The sequence below is a fragment of the Paroedura picta genome, chromosome 16 (genome assembly GCF_049243985.1).
Source record: "Paroedura picta isolate Pp20150507F chromosome 16, Ppicta_v3.0, whole genome shotgun sequence".
Classification (NCBI taxonomy): domain Eukaryota; kingdom Metazoa; phylum Chordata; class Lepidosauria; order Squamata; family Gekkonidae; genus Paroedura; species Paroedura picta.
The window spans coordinates 19820138-19839297 of record NC_135384.1 but is presented as its reverse complement, the minus strand read 5'-3'; the positions used below and the strand labels follow the sequence as shown (position 1 = coordinate 19839297).

The 19160-nt window shown below is 45.1% G+C and overlaps 1 protein-coding gene across 4 annotated transcripts in view; it reads right to left on the bottom strand.

Moving 5' to 3' along the window:
* Positions 1-3005: 3005 nt before the first annotated feature.
* The window catches only part of MPP3 (MAGUK p55 scaffold protein 3), a 154889-nt gene continuing 138734 nt past the window's right edge, over positions 3006-19160 (bottom strand). For all 4 annotated transcript variants that reach the window (XM_077312867.1, XM_077312864.1, XM_077312866.1 and 1 more), the window contains 4 exons: positions 16608-16701; positions 12132-12240; positions 8318-8440; positions 3006-3657 (listed from right to left, as the gene is read on the bottom strand). In XM_077312867.1, the coding sequence (XP_077168982.1) occupies positions 3478-3657; positions 8318-8440; positions 12132-12240; positions 16608-16701 (506 nt within the window). In that variant the 3' untranslated portion in view covers positions 3006-3477. The remainder of the gene's footprint in view (positions 3658-8317; positions 8441-12131; positions 12241-16607; positions 16702-19160) is intronic.

The following is a 19160-nucleotide window of genomic DNA, read 5'->3' as shown; positions in this document are numbered from 1 at the left end:
AAACTACAAGTACAACAATATAGGCTAGATATCAGGAAAAAAATTTTCACAGTCAGAGTAGTTCAGCAGTGGAATAGGCTGCCTAAGGAGGTGGTGAGCTCCCCCTCACTGGCAGTCTTCAAGCAAAGGTTGGATGCACACTTTTCTTGGATGCTTTAGGATGCTCTGGGCTGATCCTGCATTGAGCAGGGGGTTGGACTAGATGGCCTGTATGGCCCCTTCCAACCCTATGATTCTAGGATTCTAGAATGTAAGTATAGTAGTGAATATGACCAAAGAAAGAAAACCATCAATGTCTTCCAGAGAAGACTTAGTATGAACTGAAATTTGGTGCAAGAATGAGGGTGGGATGTTAGAAGCAAAGCACAATTCTGTATCTCTCATCCTTTCACTGGCTGGTCATGGTTTCCTTTGCAGCAGGTGGGGAAGGGAAGCCGTGGCAGGGAGAGTGTAATGTGTGCGTGTGGGAAATTGCGTGATTAACTATCACGCTATTGCAGGTGGGAGACGTCACACCATTTTGGTCACTTTGCAGAAATCCCCCAACTCTTCTTCATGTTGGGTCTTCTTTTCCTATCATTATTGTTTTTTTCCCCAGTGACTCTTGTCTTCCTCATAATGTGCCCAAAGTACAATAGCCTTAGTATAATAATTTTAGCTTGTAGGGAATTGTTCAGGCTTGATTTGACCTAAAACCCACATTTATCTTGTATTTCTCCACTTACATCAGAGATTGGATAGGTAACAAGGAATTAAAAATAGGTGATTTTTCAAGCTTTGAGCCCTTTTGACACCAACATGTCTTCTAAGAAGGACTTCTGGCATGGGTACTTTCTGGGCTGCCAATGATTCCAGGGACTTGTCCTACAAGCACACATTCAATTCATAAATAATGTTGGGCAAGCTTATTGTTGTGAACTGTCCATATGGGAAGGGGCAGCATAGAACTTCAATAAGGAATATTTTTGAAAAGGCTGACAGCATCAACATGTTTCTGCATCCGTACACAGTGGACGAATCTTTGTGAAAGCTACACAAGTGCTCTTCAATGGCTCAGCCGCAAGCAGTGGTGGGCAAGAAAAGACCCACATGACTATGAACAATCTTTTTACTGAGATAATCTGACAGGACTCCAAGGAAATTGTCCCTGGGGCAAATCCTGAAAATAATGAAACTAAACCGTCACCACAGTTGACATTCCAGTTTTGACTGTTACCTCGTTCTCAAAAACTTGGTCTAAAGGCTTTAGCCAACACAGCTTTTGCAGTCTAGGGGATATATATCTAGTCCAGGGGTTTCCAACATGGCTCCTCTGGACACCTTTCCTGGTGCCTACCAAGTATTTTTAGAAAGCAGATGTAGCCAGGTGGCACTTCTGGTTGGTTGTACAGATTTTTTAAAACATGATGTAGTGGCAGTACCCAAAGCAGTACCCAAAGCAGCTGTACCCAAAGCAGCTGTAGCCCCCATTTTGCCGCTGGTTATGCTTCTTGCAGCAGCCATTTTGTGTCACCCACCTTGTGGCTCCACCCCCACCCCCCACTGTGTCAGAATTCCAAAGGCACCCACAGGCTCAAAAAGATCGGGGACCTCTAACCTAGTGTAAGATTTTCCTCAATGGGAATTATTGTTTGAATTAGAGAGGCATGTTTTGAGTTTTAACTGGGGGGGGGGGGTTGCTCTGCCTGGACAATTTAACACGTATTCGTTGCTCCCGGCAGTTTGCTTTAAAAAAAAGCCCCATCCCCAGGAGAAGGGAGGCGGGTGCGAGGGCAGGAACTAGAGGCAGAGATAGTGCTACTTTGACTCCACACGTTTCCTTGGCGTGTGGTTTTCTGGTTGCTCTCCTCTAGCTTGTGCTTTTTAGGGGAATCCACTTTATGCAATTCCCCAGCTAGTGCTTTAAAATGGAGGATGTAGCTACCAGTTTGCTGCTTAGACACTGGATGTTGGTGATGTTGTGCAAAAAGCCAAAAATATGGCATCTGCATAAGGTAAGCATTACACTATATCAGGTGTGGAATGAAATCGAGTTCAATGAAATCTGAACATGCTGGAAGGGGGGGCAAATGAGAACAAGATGCAATTAAATAAGAAGTATAGAGTTCTACATTTGGGTCACAAAAATGAGAAACATGCATGCTGGATGGGAGATACACTTCTGGGTAGCCCTGTGTGTGAAGGTGATCTTGGGGTACTTATGGATTGTAAACTAAACATGAGCAGGCAGTGTGATGCAGCGGTAAAAAAGGCAAATGCCATTTTCGGCTGTATCAACAGGGGCATCACATCAAAATCACAAGATGTCATAGTCCCATTGTATATGGCAGTGGTCAGACCACACCTGGAGTACTGTGTGCCGTTCTGGAGGCCTCACTTCAAGAAGGACGTAGATAAAATTGAAAGGGTACAGATGAGCGCCGAGAATGATCCAGAGCCTGGGGACCAAGCCCCATGAGGGAAGACTGAGGGACTTGGGAATGTTCAGCCTGGAGAAGAGAAGGCTGAGAAGGACATGATTGCTGCCTATAGGTATTTAAAAGGTTGTCACTTCGTGGAGGGCAGGGAAAGTTTCCTGTTGGCAGCAGAGCATAGGGCCTGCAGTAGTGGGTTTAAACTAAATGGAGAACGATTTTAGGGGGGAAAATTCAGTTGGAGTACTTCAGCAATGGCATTGACAACCTAAGGAGCAGTGATTAGCAGTGGTTGGACAGATACTTATCCTGGATGCTTTAGGCTAATTCAGTATTGAGGGGAGGTTGGACTAGATGGCCTGTATGGTCCCCTTCCAACTATATGATTCTGTGATTCTCTATATAAGATTCATAAAGTGGCAAGTTTTGAGGCAGGAAATGGAATGCCGGGATGATTTGCCCAGGAATTCTTTCATTCTGCAAACAGGATAAAAGTATCACCATTTGGATACGAGTTCCTCCTTTTCCAGTCTGGTCAACTAATAACAGAGAAGGGTCCTTCTTTCAATATCTAAAATTATAACTCTGTGACAGAATTCATCTTTCATTTATTGTTAATCACGAAAAATTTGGAATTAGCATTTTTTTTCTCATTCAGTAAAGTTTGAATTATTATTTTTTTCTAGTGCATTATTTAATCCAGTAAAGTGTGAAACATCTTTTTGTCTGGATCACTGTATTTAGATCTTGCATTGCAATTTACAAAAAAAAAAAAAAAGCTAAAGGCTCTCATCCGCAGACCCACAAGCAGCATACAAACCTCTGGACTGTGTCCTGTGGGCATTTTTCATTCCACCACAATGATCTTTTTTTTTTTCATTCCCATAGACAAAATGATTACATCAGAAAGAGTTGCCAGATGGAGACAGTTTCTCTTTGCTGCTTTCCAAGCCAACATAAATCCAATGGCTGGATTTCTTCCTTGTATGTTTCCCTTTTGATCATTTATTATATTTACAGCATATTAGCAAACTGGTATCCTAATTCGGCAGAACATCGCTCACTATGACCTGACCCATGAGACCGGCACCCAAAAGGAGTCTGTGTTCAGTTTTTCCAGAATGGCTTTCAACTGGCTGCAGGTACCATGGAGGTCTTCTTTCACCAGGATTGTGTCAATAAGGTGGCCGTACTGTTCTTCAATGAAAGCAGCTGAATTAGCCATTTCTAGCTGTTCTTCATCCTGCAAATCAAGATGGATAGTCAACAGAACAGTGAGGACTTTCCCAAGAAGTACCACTGTGATCCCCAGGATAAATAATTTTGACAAACGATTGGGAATTTTGTTACTGGCAAAATCTGGCTATACCTCCAGGATGTAAGCAATCCATTTACTTGCTAGCTTGCTAGAGTTTACAGTTATGTTCACCTTTCAACATAACAGCAATGCTTTCCTAAATTTGGTTACTCAGAATCTAATCTAGTGGGGCTTACTCTCAGATAAGTGTGCTTTAAACTGCAATGTATGACTCCCATTGCAACCTGCTTTGAATGATAACATGGGAAACATGAATGGGGGATACTAAAAAAAGGACAGAGCAAATGATACAAGGCAAGCATAGAAGACGCAACACCCAAACTGAAGAAAAAAGGGTTGCACTTGCCTGTAACTGCTGTTCATTGAGTGGTCTTCTGTGCAGTCACACATGGATCTGTGTCTTCACAGGCCTGACACTGAGATCTATCAAGCTTAAAACAAGTTTCTAGACGCTCCCAAGAGTGCTCACCCCTCCCCTCACTGAGGGTGACTTTCCTGCCCAAAAGTTACATTATGTGGGAGGAGTTAGCACTCTCTCCTCAGTTCTCCCTTCTCACTGCTGGAACATATAAGTGAATCTGTCATCAGCAGCCCACAGCAGGGAAGGAGGGAGGCTTGTGTGACTGCACAGAAGACCACTTGATGGACAGCAATTACAGGTAAATGCAGCCCTGTTTTCATCTTTGTGGTTTCTGTGCAGTTGGCAGGATACTGATTAATTACATGCTCACCCAGGAAGCCAAGACCAAATCATTAGGCAAATTCTGAGTCCAAAATCCAGTCCAGGGGTCAGAAGCTGAGGGAGTCAGTCCACCAAAGGAGGTGGGGAGGGGAGCAGAGTCAAGAGACAAGCAGGAGTTCAAGGAGCAAACTAAAGACAGGAACCAGGAATGAAGTCAAGAGCCAGAGTCAGTCAGGAACCAGGAATCAACTGATCAGAGCTTTGCCATAGCGAACTGGAACATTGAACATCCAGGCAGGGGATGCACAAGTTGCACCCATGGAGAGACTTGCCTCAAGCTTCTCCTTAAGAACACCTTGGCTGGGTAGAGTAGTCTTCAGTCAGAGGGATTGCAGTGGGGATTAGTCCTCATCTGAGTAAGAAGCCTCAGCTGGGCCCCATTCGGACTGGCAGTGTGCTGACAGCTGAGCTGATCTTCTGACAGCAGTCAAATTTGCATGCCATCAACTTCTCTGGCACTCCGGTGAGTCCTCTGAGCTAAATGGTCCCTTCCCTCTGGATGTTGAAGATGCTGGCAGGTAAGGCTGGGTAGGAGCCTGGCTGGGACCAGGCTGCTCATCATCTAGAGTAGCGGTCCCCAACCTTTCTCAGGTCAGGGACCGCCTCCGGAGTGAGGGGAGAGCCGATGGCCCGGGTGCTGCGAAAATGTGCATGCGCAGTTGCCGCATATGTGCGTTTTCGCCACCAGGGGGGCGCTAACGCGCATGCGCGGCAACTGCACGCATGCGCGTTTGCGTCACCGGCGTGCCAGTGGCTGCGCCTACCTCTTCCCTTCCTTCTTGCTGCGGGCAGGGGGAGGCAGGTGCGGCTGCCACCGGGGGTTGATGACCCCCGATCTAGAGGATCCAACTGGCCCCAATTCTTGATGCAATCCTCAGTGGCAGGGTCTACAGGTGGCACAGGGTGTGAGCTTGGCCTGGGCAGTGCACTGGGTTGGCTATGGCTTCTGGAGTGCCCTCTGGCAGCTCACCAGGAGGAGCAGCTGGTGAAGAGATGATAGCAGTGCCACATGGGAGAATAGCAAAATGAACCAGCATGAAGGTGGTGTGGGCTTATACAGCTGAAAGTACCACTCTACCCACCACAACCTCTCTCTAAGAGTGGTCATCTATGGCCTAGTGATGGATGAATGTGACTCATTCGATCAGGTCACCCCATGCAGATGACCGTTAGAAGCAAACCAGATATGAAAGTTGCAGAAAAATCTCTGACCATCTGTGTAATGCAGAGAGATACCTATAGGGCCATCTACCTTAGGCAGAGATTAAGCCAGTTTAATGGGCAACATCAACCAACATGATAAAGTCTGTATTGAGGCCCTTCTACCCTTTCCTGAGTCAGTAAGGCAATTAAGAGATTCCTTCCCAATCTATCATGAGTGTTAGGAATACAGGCAGAGCTTACTTCTACAGCTGATACTCAATGCCGGGATGTGTGTGCTTATGATCACCATTACCTAAATCTTGAATTTCAGTGACGCTAAGAGGCGCCTCTTGGCAGAGGCTGTTGGTGCTGATGCTTAGCAGCACTGAAGCTTGGCAGCAATCCTCAACTTTCATGCTCAGCAGCGTTGATGCTCAGTGGTGACGCTTGGGTGGCAAGCATGCTCAGGGGCATTGTCATCAGAGAATCAACAAATTTTTTGTGTCTTGGCAGTGATGGTGTCTCTCAGCACCAAATGATTACATTTAGCGTCACATGCAGTCATGACTTGCTGATTGAGGACTCTCAGTGCCGGGCAGCCCTTGGGTTACCGGCATTGATTGATAGAGTCTGCTGACATCAATAGATCTCAACATCAAGGAGCTGGTGCCTGCCAACATCGAGGAGACAAGTCACCTTTAAATGAGAATAATAAACAGGCTGATGCCCAACTTCTTCTTCCATTTCCTTCACTGGTGGACCTCCGATTAGGCACCACTGGGACTGGGACAGAGCTTACCGACATGACAGCTTCAGAGTTCTCTGGTTGAGCCCATAAATCAACTGCTTGGGCTATCTCGCCTTGTGGATTTGAGGTATTGAGATCATTTCCCAAGGAATTTCCAGATGGACTGCTCTTCCTTCCCTCTATTTCTGGAATGGTTTGGCAGCAAGGCTGAGGTATTGTCGAGTTTTTTGGATTTTTTTGACAGAACAGGGGTGACAGACTCAGAGCTCTCCATTTGGGGCTTTTTTCACCACACACCCCTCATTTGTTATTTATTTATTTTAAAACGGCCATGTCCTTACAACAGTGGCCAATAATATAGTTGTTCACCTCTCATTCTGAATCTGAGGTAAATATTCTGCTTTAGCTCACTGGACAGTCTTCTCTCAGCCGCGGGGGAAAAGAGAAAAGGGGAGAGTGCCAACCCCTCCCAAATGTCATCCTCTTTGAGGGGAGGAATCAGCACTCTGGGGAAGTTCTAGAAACTTGATTTAAGCTTGCTAGCTCTTCTCCATGGCAGAAACCACAAAGATGAACGTAAGAGCGGCTATGCTGGATCAGCCCAAGTCCATCTGCCCAGCGTTCTTTTCCCACAGTGGGAACCAGATGTCCCAAGATGGCCTGTAAGCAAGGCACAGTTAGAAGGCCGTTGCTCCCCAGCACTGGAATTCAGAATGTTTATGCCTCAGAACATGGAGATCCCATTGAAGTCATTGTGGCTAAGGGTCAGTTCAAGACATACCCATCTCTAATCCCCTTTTAATGCCAACTCAATACCCTTCTTATACAACTGAATCGCCAGCATATTTTAAATGCCTTCTAAAGCTATGTTTTCATTTAAACACCAGGCACTCAGAGTCTCCTAGTATCTGCATAGAAAAACCTATCCATTAGGTTGGATCCAGCCAGCTTTTTTGACCCAGTCTCACCACATTATCTTCCTTGCATCAACCTTCATGTATAAATGCCTTCTGGGGCAGGGCCTCTTGCAAGGAGAGGAATTCAGCAAGACTGAGAGAGTCAGGGCCTGACTCTCAAATCAAGGCAACTTAACAGACCTCACGTTCTGCTCTTTGTATTGAAAGATGGATTTGAACTGCAGCATGAATGAAAAGTTCCCCTAGATTTCTTTTCACTGTTTTAAGAGATATATTTTCCCTTTTCATTGTGACTTGCACTTTACTATTCTCACAATGAAATAAGTCTCAGGAAAGGAATCCTTGAGTGGTTAAAGATTGTAAATTCAACACCATGGGGGCAGATTTGTTTTGTAATATGTTCAATCGGGATATGTTGTGGTAGAGCACTCCCAAACACTGCAAAACCAAATGAGAAAGGAGGGATTCATCTTTTAGCAAGAAGGGAGTACCAAGTATGCCTCTTGCAGGAAAGGTGGGATAAAAATTTGACAGACAGGCAGATCATTTATCTGTCTGGTTCATTTGTTCTGTATGTACTTTAGGATGGTTTAGGATGCTTAGGGCTGATCCTGCGTTGAGCAGGGGGTTGGACTAGATGGCCTGTATGGCCCCTTCCAACTCTAGGATTCTATGATTCTATACTCTCTATGGGCTGGGACAGGGACAGGCCTTTCCTAACACTTCTTGCTTCAGCTGGAGATACACCAATACTATCTATTAAACCAGTAACCAGAGTCTACTAGTCCTAGCATTTGTCCCCTCCCTGTCCTTCTCTGGGCTGCCTTCCATTTCCCTAGCTAGTAGTTCCCACACCAATCCAAGGCTCCAGCAGGACTTTTGGACAGTCCACATTTCCATGCAGGCTCACAAGGCCTGCACAAAACCTGCCTTACTTGATTTGGGGGCATTTCCCATGCAGCAGCAATTCTGATTCACATACACAAACACAGAGACTCCCTTTGCACATCCCAGCCCATTGTGTGAAATACTTACAAGTGGGACAGATAAGTCATCTGGTGCTAGAGACTTTGAGGCAATCTTTTTCTTTTCTGAAATAAGGGGCTTCACAAATACAACATAGGGTTTGAACTCAGGCGTCCTCAAGTGCTTCATGGCCTGCAAGTGGAAATATAAAACATGTGGGGCTGGTCAATTAGAGGTAACAGCATGCGAGATAAAACCCAATCAGGCTGGTTTTTTAAAAGGTCATGGAACAAGGCAGCACAAAAACGGGGAAAGGAAGCCAGGCACTCAGCCCTGACAGTTGAGTTATGAAACTCTAGCAAGAACTGCATCGCAAAGCTGTTGTTATTACCCATTATTGCTCCAAAGCACTTCAGAGAGGCACCTAACCGTTTTTCTCAGGGAAATGAATATGTGATTCCTCTCTGCCATTGCTTTTGGTAGTTCCTTGTTTTACATGGCTGACTTCTCAGAAACCGTAATAGGTTGCCTAGGCTATTATTAATGGAAAAGCAATGTTTTAAATTTTAAAAAACTTGATTATCCATCAGAATGTGATTGTGAACATAACAAAATGGTTCTGAATTGCAAAAGGGCCAAACAAAAAGCTCTCCAAGGAAGATTAGAAAAGATTGCTTCTATTCCCTCCCTTGCAGCACTCAGTATGTAGAGGCAAAGGGGAAAATAAGGGAACTGCAGGAAGAGAGGGATAGATAATCTAGAATTAGGAACTAGGGCACAGACATGAGCAGATAAATGGCAATAATGCATAATAACACTTTGGGGAGCGCAAGAAAAAGAAGAGCTGGTTCTTATATGCTGCTTTTCTCTACCTGAAGGAGTATCAAAGTGGCTTATGTTCACCTTCTCTTTTCTCTCCCCACAACAGACACCCTGTGGGGTGGGTGAGGCTGAGAGAGCCCTGATATCACTGCTTGGTCAGAACAGCTTTATCAGTGCTGTGGCGAGCCCAGGGTCACCCAGCTGGCTGTATGTGGGGGAGCGCGGAATCAAACCTGGCTCACCAGATTAGACGTCCATGCTCCTAACTGCTACAACAAACTGCCTAACCACTACACCAAGCTGGCAAGAGAGACATTTTTCATTTTTCAACAAACAAGTATTCATAAAAGTTATTAGCTATGTTCTCTGACATGGCATGCTGAATTATAAAATCTCTCTGGAAATGAAAACCGAACCTGTGAGAATTGGAAACTGGAGTTGACCAAGCTGGCCTGACAACAGACATTAAAACAAACTTAATAACAGAAATTAAAAAAACAGATAATCATCCCAGTAAGTCATGAAAACAACAGCTGTAACCCTGGTTCACTTATGCAAAATCTTGTGCAATAAGTAGCACTTTCCTTGCAATATAGTATAGTGCCAAGAAACTGCATTCACAAGATTTTGTGCAGGGGAAATGCACCTGGGGGTACAGAAAGTCTGAATTTAAGATATTCAGCTACTGTGTCGTCGTCCCCCCCCCCCCCCGGTATGTTTCTGTTTGTGCAAAAGCCCTAGTGCAAGCAGAAATTCTACACTGGATTCAACCCAGAGAGTTGTATCTAATGGCCCCATTGCACTAGCATCAAGAACTTTCTCTTCCAGGAAAGCACTTTCTACTGGGGGAAAGCTCTGCCATCAGAGGGACAGATCCAATCAGATGCAACCCATGGGGTGCAAACAATTTGCAGCTGTTCTTTAATTTAAAAAAAATCTTAATGACAGTACATTCCAAACAGCAAACAATGGGCTAGATCTAGCCAGCTGTTTTGTCAAATCTCACCCAATTCTCCTCCCTCATAAGGCCACCATCCCACATGGCTTTGGCCTATGTAGGTCTCATGATCACCAGCGGTAACTAAATGGGACCCCTCCTACCTTTTTCACTTGCAGAAAAGTTGGCTGGATTCAACCCAGTTTCACTCGAAGCAGCTACATACCATTAAATGACACCAAGTACAACACTGTTGTAATACCCCATTCTCAAAAATGAAAATTGGGCCCCCGCTACCACACAGGGTGGTAGAACTGGCTGCCTCGTCTGGAGGCACAAATCCAGGGCGAACTGGGTCCAGTGGGAAAAACCTTCCTCCATACGGACTCAGGAAGAGGCAGGGCAACCTAACCGGGCAGAAATAGTCAGAGGCAGCACCGCTGGTGCGGAAAAGGTCAGGGTGTCTGTTATAGGAAGAGGAAGGGTACATGACTGTAAGCAGCTTTGCGACTCCTTTGAATCATAGAATCATAGAGTTGGAAGGGGCCATACAGGCCATCTAGTCCAACCCCCTGCTCAACGCAGGATTAGCCCTAGCATCCTAAAGCATCCAAGAAAAGTGTGTATCCAACCTTTGCTTGAAGACTGCCAGTGAGGGGGAGCTCACCACCTCCTTAGGCAGCCTATTCCACTGCTGAACTACTCTGACTGTGAAATTTTTTTTCCTTAGTTCTACCTTCTGTGGCTGTTAACTCAGTTTAGAGCAGATCAACTGTAAAAGTACTGGCAACAACTACCAAATTCTACAGACAACAGAAAAGGATTTGTTACTCTAGACCAGCCTTTCTCAAAGTTTTTACCGTTGAGAAACTCCTGAAATATTCTTCAGCCTTTGAAAAACCTTGAAAGTTGTGCGATCATGCAGAATATGATTGGGAAGCATAGCTGTGGACATGCCCACTCAGGGCTCCTCCCCTTCCCACCCCCTCTTGGCCTGTCACTGGCCATTTTGGGGGGGGCAGGCCAACCTGACCATATATGGCCATATCATCCAATAAATTCTTACCATATTTAAAAAATATATTAAAAATTAATTCACCCCTACCCATTCAGGAAACCCTTCTAGGGCTTTCAAGAAATCCCAGGTTTTCACAAAACCCTGGTTGAGAAAGTCTGCTCTAGACAACATGGTATCAAAAGCCACCAAATGGACTAGGGCAGCGGTCCCCAACCTTCTAGTAGTCGGGGACCGCCTCCGAGGGTTGGAGAGAGCCAGCGACCCGACCGCCGCCGCTCACAAACGCACACGCGCGTTTTCGCCAGCAGGGGGCGCAACACACATGCGCGACAGCTCTGCGCGTGTGCGTTTGCGTCGCTGGTGTGCTGGCGGCCGTGCCTGCTTCTTCCCCCCCTCTCGCTGCAGGGGGGGGGAGGAAGGCGCGGCCACTGGTGGCCCGGTACCATGGTGGTTGAGGACCCCTGGTCTAGGGGTAACAGCAGTGATACATCCTTCCTGCCTATCTCTAGATGCAGACTGCTCCTTGGGACCAATAATAGTTTCTATTCTGAAGTCAGGCCTGTTAATGTGGATCTCCCCAAAATTAGATTCCTCCAAAATTATTGGGAGGTGATCTACCATCACTGTTCAGTCACCTTGACCCACAATGGAGCTGTGTGTAGTTCTTCTATAGTTCTGCTTATGGCTTCCTTAAACAGGGTTATGTATTTGTGTGTTTAGAAACTTTATATGCCACTTCTCTGTAACCTGTTTGAGGGGGCTCACAATGAAAATAATAAGGAAACAAAAACAGAAGCCAGCAATAAAAAAAACAAAAGCAATTAAATAAAGTCAAGTACCTCCTTAAAAAAAAAAACAAGCCTTAAAAGCAGATCACACCAACAGCCAACCATGAATTAACTGTAGCCACAACTAGAAGTCTCAGTGTGGTTCCCCAACCAAGAAGGGAAGGATCTAGTCCGCAGGTAGCAGGTCTCATAAGGCCAAGAACTTCATATTGTTGAGTGACAATAACAAACTGAGCCATCAAAACTTGCACACGCCATGATGATAGAGTGAACAAGAAGTCTGTCAGAAGAACTTCAACAATGAAACTGAAGATTTACCTCAGGCACGACGTCTACAAGGCACACTTTGTTCTTGGACATGACTGATTGTATGGCCTCCAAGCTTGTTCCATAGAGATTCTCCTTATACTCTCCATGTTCTACAAACCTAAAAATATGAAGGAAATTACTTAAAAAAAAAACAGAAGAGAAAATTGTAAAAATGTGAGAAATGTTCTTTACAGTATTAGTTTCCCTGAGGGAAAAAAATGGTTGGCAACAGTAAAGGAGACACAGGGTTATATCCAGACTCCTGCTTTGGGGGATATTGAACTGAGGGTCATAGCTGCCTTTAGAGACCCAATCCATCTCATGTTGGGTCCTCCTCTTTTTCTGCTGCCTTCATCTTTTCCTAGCATTACTGTTTTCCCACTGGGGAATAAGATAATGCAAGGAAAAGCCAAAAGCAAGAAGGAAAGCAGGAGGACCCAACTTGACATAAAGGAAGCCACAACCCTGAAATTTGCCAGACCCAAGCAAGAATGTTAATTATAAGATGCTTTGGAGGACGTTCGTAAGTCAGAAGTGACATGACAGCACACACACACACACACACAGCCATCAACATGGTAAACATACTGTCTCATTTTTCCATAGGCAACTGGACCTGTGAAACAGTCATCAGGAACCTCGTTCCCTGAATGGGAATGGAGATTCCAAGACTGAGAACAATATTCAGAGTGATACTGGTATTGGCTCCAGATATAAATATCCGCAGCCTGAGAACACATGAAGCTGCCTTATACTGAATCAGGGAACTGACCTATCACAGTCAAGATGGTCTACTCTGACTGGCAGAAGCTCTTCGGGGCCTTTTCCATCACCTACTACCTGAACCATTTTTAAGAGCAGATGTTGGGGATTGCACCTCAGGCTGATGCTCTAGCAAGAGGCTCATCCCTATCCCACCAAACTGCAGTGCTCAAAGCCCAAGGTCATGCCTAAATCTGTCTGTCTCTAGATAGCAGGATCAAGTGCAGCTTTCCCATTTGGTGGCAATTCTACAATGGGAAAACCAGTACCTCTAAAACGGGGGTCCCCAAACTTTTTGAGTCCATGAGGACCTTTGGTATTCTGACCGAGGGTGATGGGCACCAAGAAAGATATCAGTGGGTGACCCGGTGCCCATGGTTCCCACACCGGCAACCCCTGCTCTAGAATTTCATCTTATAGGCAAGGTGAAAGAGCCAGCTCAGGAGCTACTGGGGAGTGTTGCATTCTTTCTTACAGTGTGTGAGGGTACATGGGTTTCAGGAGAGTGTTTTTTTTGGGGGGGGGTCTCTTTCTTGCCTGGGTGTTGGGGGACTACAGCTAATCACATTAGCTGATCTGCATTAGTTGGCAGTTTTGCCTGGGGCTGACTGCTAGCAACACTCTCTGCTGGGTGGGCCTTTGCGCTATAAAAGGCTCTTGCTCGCCAGAGGCATGAGCCTTCGGCACACACTGAAGGGTGAGAGTTAAAGGGCTCTTGGCTTGTGGATCAAGCCAGGGGACTCTGTAAGTGTTCCAGAGTTTGCAGAAGGGGTATGGCTCTTCCCGCAATGGATCGAAGCAGCGTAGCTGGCAATGGACCTGAGGCTGTGACAGGCACTGACTGTGACATATTTGTATTTTTACCTCAGGGTAACTTTAAATACATATGCACCAAATGCAAGTTACTAGCGCTCCTGGAAGGTACAGGTACAGAAGGTACAGAAGCTTGAAGAATGCCTGTCCACACTTTATTCTATAAAGGGGGGTGAAGAGTTCTTGGAAGGGAATCATGGAACACTTTTGAGAGGGCAATGGGGAGAGGTAGGAAAGGTGTCTCACCAATTAGAGGAGAACCCAATCCCAGAGGACAGCGGATGGAAGAATGTTACCCAGGAGTGTTAAAAAATGAGATATTCTGCCCCTGTGATACTCAGAAATTGTTTCCAGGATCTGACCATAGATAGTGACTTTGGACCACAGGAACAAGGGCTGTTCCCCCAACTTGACTGAAGCTCAGAAGATGTTTCACAGGCCCCTGTGGCTGCGAGGACTAGCTCTTCTGCTCTCCAACATAGTAGAACCAGGAGATGCCTGCTGGTAATCAGGGATTCCCTACTGGGAGGAATAGAAGCCAAAGTGTGTCAACCAGACTTGTTTTCTCAAGAGGTAAGTTGTCTACCTGGCACTAGAATAAAGGATGTCACAGAAAGGGTGGAAAGACTTGCAAAGACTAAGGACAGATATCCCTTCCTGATCATTCAAGTGGGAATAAATGATACTGCCTGATGAAGTGAGGAGCTTATGAAACCACACCACAGGGGAAAGTGAAGGACTTGGGAATGCAGGTTGTGTTTTCATCAGTTCTTCCTGTTAATGGCCGAGGCTTAGGAAGGGAAAGAAAAATAATGTAGATAAATAACTTGTTATGTCAGTGGTGTTATCGGGAAAGGTTTAGGTTTTTGGACCATGGATCATATTAATGCATAGAGTATGGGAAACAAGCAGGAAGAACTAGAGGTCCTAATAAAGGAAGGGGACTATGATCTAATAGGCATTACAGAAACCTAGTGGGATAACACTCACAACTGGAATAATAGGACTGAGGGGTACAAATTATTTAAAAGGGACAGATAAAAAAGAGGGGAGGAGTAGCACTATATGTTAAGAATAGATATACTTGTGAGGAAATATATGTGTCTGAGCATCAGAGTGCAGCTGAGAGACTTTGGGTAAAAATAAAAGGAGTAGGAAATAATACTGGTATTATGATGGGGGTCTGGCAGAGGACTTGGATGAGATGCTCCTAGACAGGATAGCAAAGTTCTCAGAGAGATGGGGCCTAGTGTAGCGATCCCCAACCTGTGGGCCGTGGACCACATGTGGTCCTTCGACTAATTGGAGGTGGGCCCTGAATGACGCCTTCTCCCCCCCCCTGGCCCTTTACTTCATCCCCCCCAGCCCTTTACAACACACTTCATTGTTGTGGCATGTCTGTATCTTATTTTGAAGGGATGTTTAAACATTACCATAGCGATCAGAGAGCGCTAGGGCAGTGGTTGAGAGTAGAGGAGTAAACTACCCCCTCCACAGGGCCTCAGTAAAAGGCGTTGAGTGGTCCCCGGTGATAAAAAGGTTGGGGACCACTGGCCTAGTGGTCATGGGAGATTTCAATCATTCAGATATCTGTTGGAAGACCAGCTCTGCTAAAAATGAAAAGTCCAGTGAATTCTAGACTTTTCTTGCTGACAACTTCAGAAAGTGGAAAGGGCAACCGGGGGGGTCCACTATTTTAGTCCTGGTTCTCCCCAGTAGGGAAGAACTGGTTGACAAGGTAAAAGTTGTGGGTGCGCTTGGTAGTAGTGACCATGTCATTTTGGATTTTATGATCTTGGGGGAGAGAAAAGCTGTACATAGTCACACATACAAGCTGGACTTCAGGAGAGCAAATTTTAGCAAACTTGGGTAGAATCTAGTGGTCAAAAAAAAAGATGGAAGATGAAAGTCTAAGAAAGTGGGGAATTTCTCAAAAGTGAAATACTGAAGGCACAATCCCTTGAGAAGGAAAACTAGAACCTAAGGAAAGCAGGATTATTTATTTATTACATTTGTAATCCACCCTCCCCTACGGCTCAGGGTGAACGTCACAGAATACACCAAACAATATATATGGCTGGCTCCATAAACAGCCTTTGAAAGAACTAAAAAGACTCATTTAGGAGATGGATGGAGGACCTTATAACCAAGGAGGACTATAAGCAAATAGCCGAGGCTTGTAGGGAGAGTGTTAGAAAAGCTAAAGCTCAGTTTGAGTTTAGGCTAGTAAGAAATACTAAAAATAACAAAAAAGGGTTCTTTAAATATAATCAAACTAAGAAAAAGAATAGGGACATACAGAAGATGGAGCAGAGTTGTTTTCTGTTGCTCCAGAGGGTTGGACCAGAACCATTGGGTTGAAATTAATTCAAAAGGATTTTTGGCTAAATATCCAGAAGAAGTTCCTGACAGTTAGAGTGGTTCTTCAGTGGAACAGGCTTCCTCGTGAGGTGGTGGGTTCTCCTTCTTCAGAAGTTTTTAAGCAGAGACGAGAGAGTCATCTGACAGAAATGTTGATTTTATGAACTTAGGCAGATTGTGGGTGGGTGAGCAGGAAGGGATGTGCCAGTTTTTGTCTCTTGTGGCCCTTCCTTGCATACCCAGAGAATTGCTGATTGTTGCTATCAGACGGTAGTTGAATTCCTCCAGGACAGTCTAGATTCTGGAGATTTTTGGGCATGAAATAGGGGTCACTGTGGGTAGGCAAGTAGTTGTGAGTTCCTGCATTGTGCATGGGTTTGGACTAAATGACCCTGGAGGTCCCTTCCAACTCCATGATTCTAACCCCCCGCCCTCAAGTCAGAAAAGGAATGGACAGCCTGGTCTCAATCAGGCATGGCTTGGCCTCCAAATTTTGCCCCACCACAGACATGCATTCTGTTTCCTCCAGCACAACAAACCAAAGCCTACTTGTTATGCTGCACATCGGTCTCGAATGACTGCTTCGAAACGAAGTTGTACTCCACCCCCTCCTTTTCATGACTCTTCTTGGACCTTGTGGTATCTGGAAAGCAGAGGGAGGCGAAGATCATACAGCACCAATTGATCAAACATAGCTGTTTGCTAGACAGGCGTTTGTTTCAGGCACCAAAGAAAGTCATCCAGGCTATTCCTATGTTGCAGCTTTGAACTAATGCCTGCTTGTTCTCCCCTTGTTAGGAAAGCCCACTCCTAGAGCTCTAGCATTTTCATGCATTTCAGGAAAGCCCCCAGTTTGTTGATCTGCTGGAAATTGTTCCAAGGGGCTTTTGCAATGGATGGCTAATCTCTCTTGGAATCTCCCTGCATTGTCCTTATATGCTGCAGAAATGAGTTTGGACCTCTCCATCATCTATCTTAATCCTTCTAGTAAGTCTGGTCTTGAACTTCAGTTTTAGCTGAATGCCTTCTTTCAGATGTAGGGTAGCTGGTCCAGAGTGTCTCACAGGTTTGCTTGTTTATTAGAGACATTTTTTAGCCATCCTTTTTCCAACAACTGGACATCTAAGCTCGTAGTCATCACCCTGCCTTGTGACAACAACTCCCATAATTACACCTCATGCAAAGACAGTCGTCTCCCACCTACATCTGAACTTTACTGGAAAACCCATTTCTCATTCCAATATTATAAGATCCCATAATAAATGCATCACTGTGGCCCCTTTTCCCCTCCTCTGAATATTTGTTGCTGGAAAGAATCACACTCTCTTTACTTCCGACTGTAAAATATAAGGCAATGCTGCAGAACTGCAGACTTCTTCACCGTATTCCTGAGGGACCTATGTGCCATTTGAGGATATATAATGACCAGTCTGAGTGAGTACTCACTATACAACTTCTTTTTAATAAAAGTGATACGGTTGCCATGGAGTATGTGGCCTCTTTTTGTTTCTTAGCTGTTTCTCTCTAACAATATCGTATATTTTCCCATGCAAATTGGGACAGGAGGTAAACACAGACTGATCATAAGCACAATTGTAAGGAAGAGTGGGAGAGTGAATCTATAGCTATGGAGACATAGGCGGGCACATATTTATGGGAATTCTCAAATCCTTCCCTTGCCCACTCGCAAAATTGGGCTTATTTGTCATAGGTAATGGATCAACATGGCAGAAATTATCTCCCTTCCCTTCACAATTGTTTCTCAGGAAACTTTGAAATAGCTTCTAGCTCCCCCTCTTTCTTTTTCTCTACTCCCCCTTAGCTAAGAAAGAGTGAATTATCTCCATTATAAGCAATATGAAAACCTGGTGTTCCCTACACCAATTTTCTATCATTTTCTAGATTGTAGAGAAATGCCTTTCACTGAATCCATTCAAACATAACAAAATACCAAGATTTTTGAGATCACCAAGAAATCTTAGATTCAGATGGGGAGCCATGTTGGTTTGAAGCAGCAGAACAATGTTTGGGTCCAAGGGAGGTTTATACATGATATAAGCTCTCATATGTGAAGAAGTATGCATGCACATGAAAGCTTATACCTTGAATACCACTGGCCTCAAATATTCTGAAAATCTTAGTTAAGGTTAATGAACCAACCTTAAACTATGGTTTCAGATCCTGGACTGATGGACATGAAGTAACTACAGTCAATGGAATGATCTGCCTTCAGATGATCACACTATCAATAGTTATATTAAGCCGCAATTACATATTATGTCTGAACGGCACCGCTAAGGAACTACATCCCCAGGTCAGCTTCTCAAGTTCCGTACTTCCGAAGTGTGCAAGGACTCACTGTGGAAATGGAATGTGTGGGATGTTGGAAAGAACTGTCGGAACCAACTTATGGTGACCCTGTCAAGGCAACAGATGTTCAGGGGCAGTCTGCCATTGCCTACTTCTGCATCACACTCCTTAATGGTCCCCCATCCAAGCACTAACCAGGGCTGACCCTGCTTAGCTTTCAAGATCTGATTAACTTGGGCTATCCATGTAAGGCAGGGGTAGTCAAACTGCGGCCCTCCAGATGTCCATGGACTACAATTCCCAGGAGCCCCTGCCAGCGAATGCTGGCAGGGGCTTCTGGGAATTGTAGTCCATGGACATCTGGAGGGCCGCAGTTTGACTACCCCTGATGTAAGGCAATGTGACACGTAGCTCAGTAGTAAACATACAATGTGGCAAACTGCACTCCCCCAGAGTGGTTTCATGCAAGGAAAATAGGCAGAGGTTTCACTCCTCACAACCCACACTGAAGACCTGTTTTTTATACTCCACTTTTCACTACCTGAAGGTTCACTGCCCAAAGCTTTCCTTTTCTCTCCCCACAACAGAAACTCTGTGAGAAAGGTGAGGCAGAGAAAGCTCTACAAGAACTGCTCTGTAAGAACAGCTATAAGAGAATTGTGACTAGCCCAAGGTCACCAAGCTGGCTGCATGTGGAGGAGCAGGGAATCAAACCCCTTTCCTCAGATTAGAGTCTGCCGCTTGTAACCATTGCACCACACTGCAGTGACCCAACTGGTCCGACAATGACTG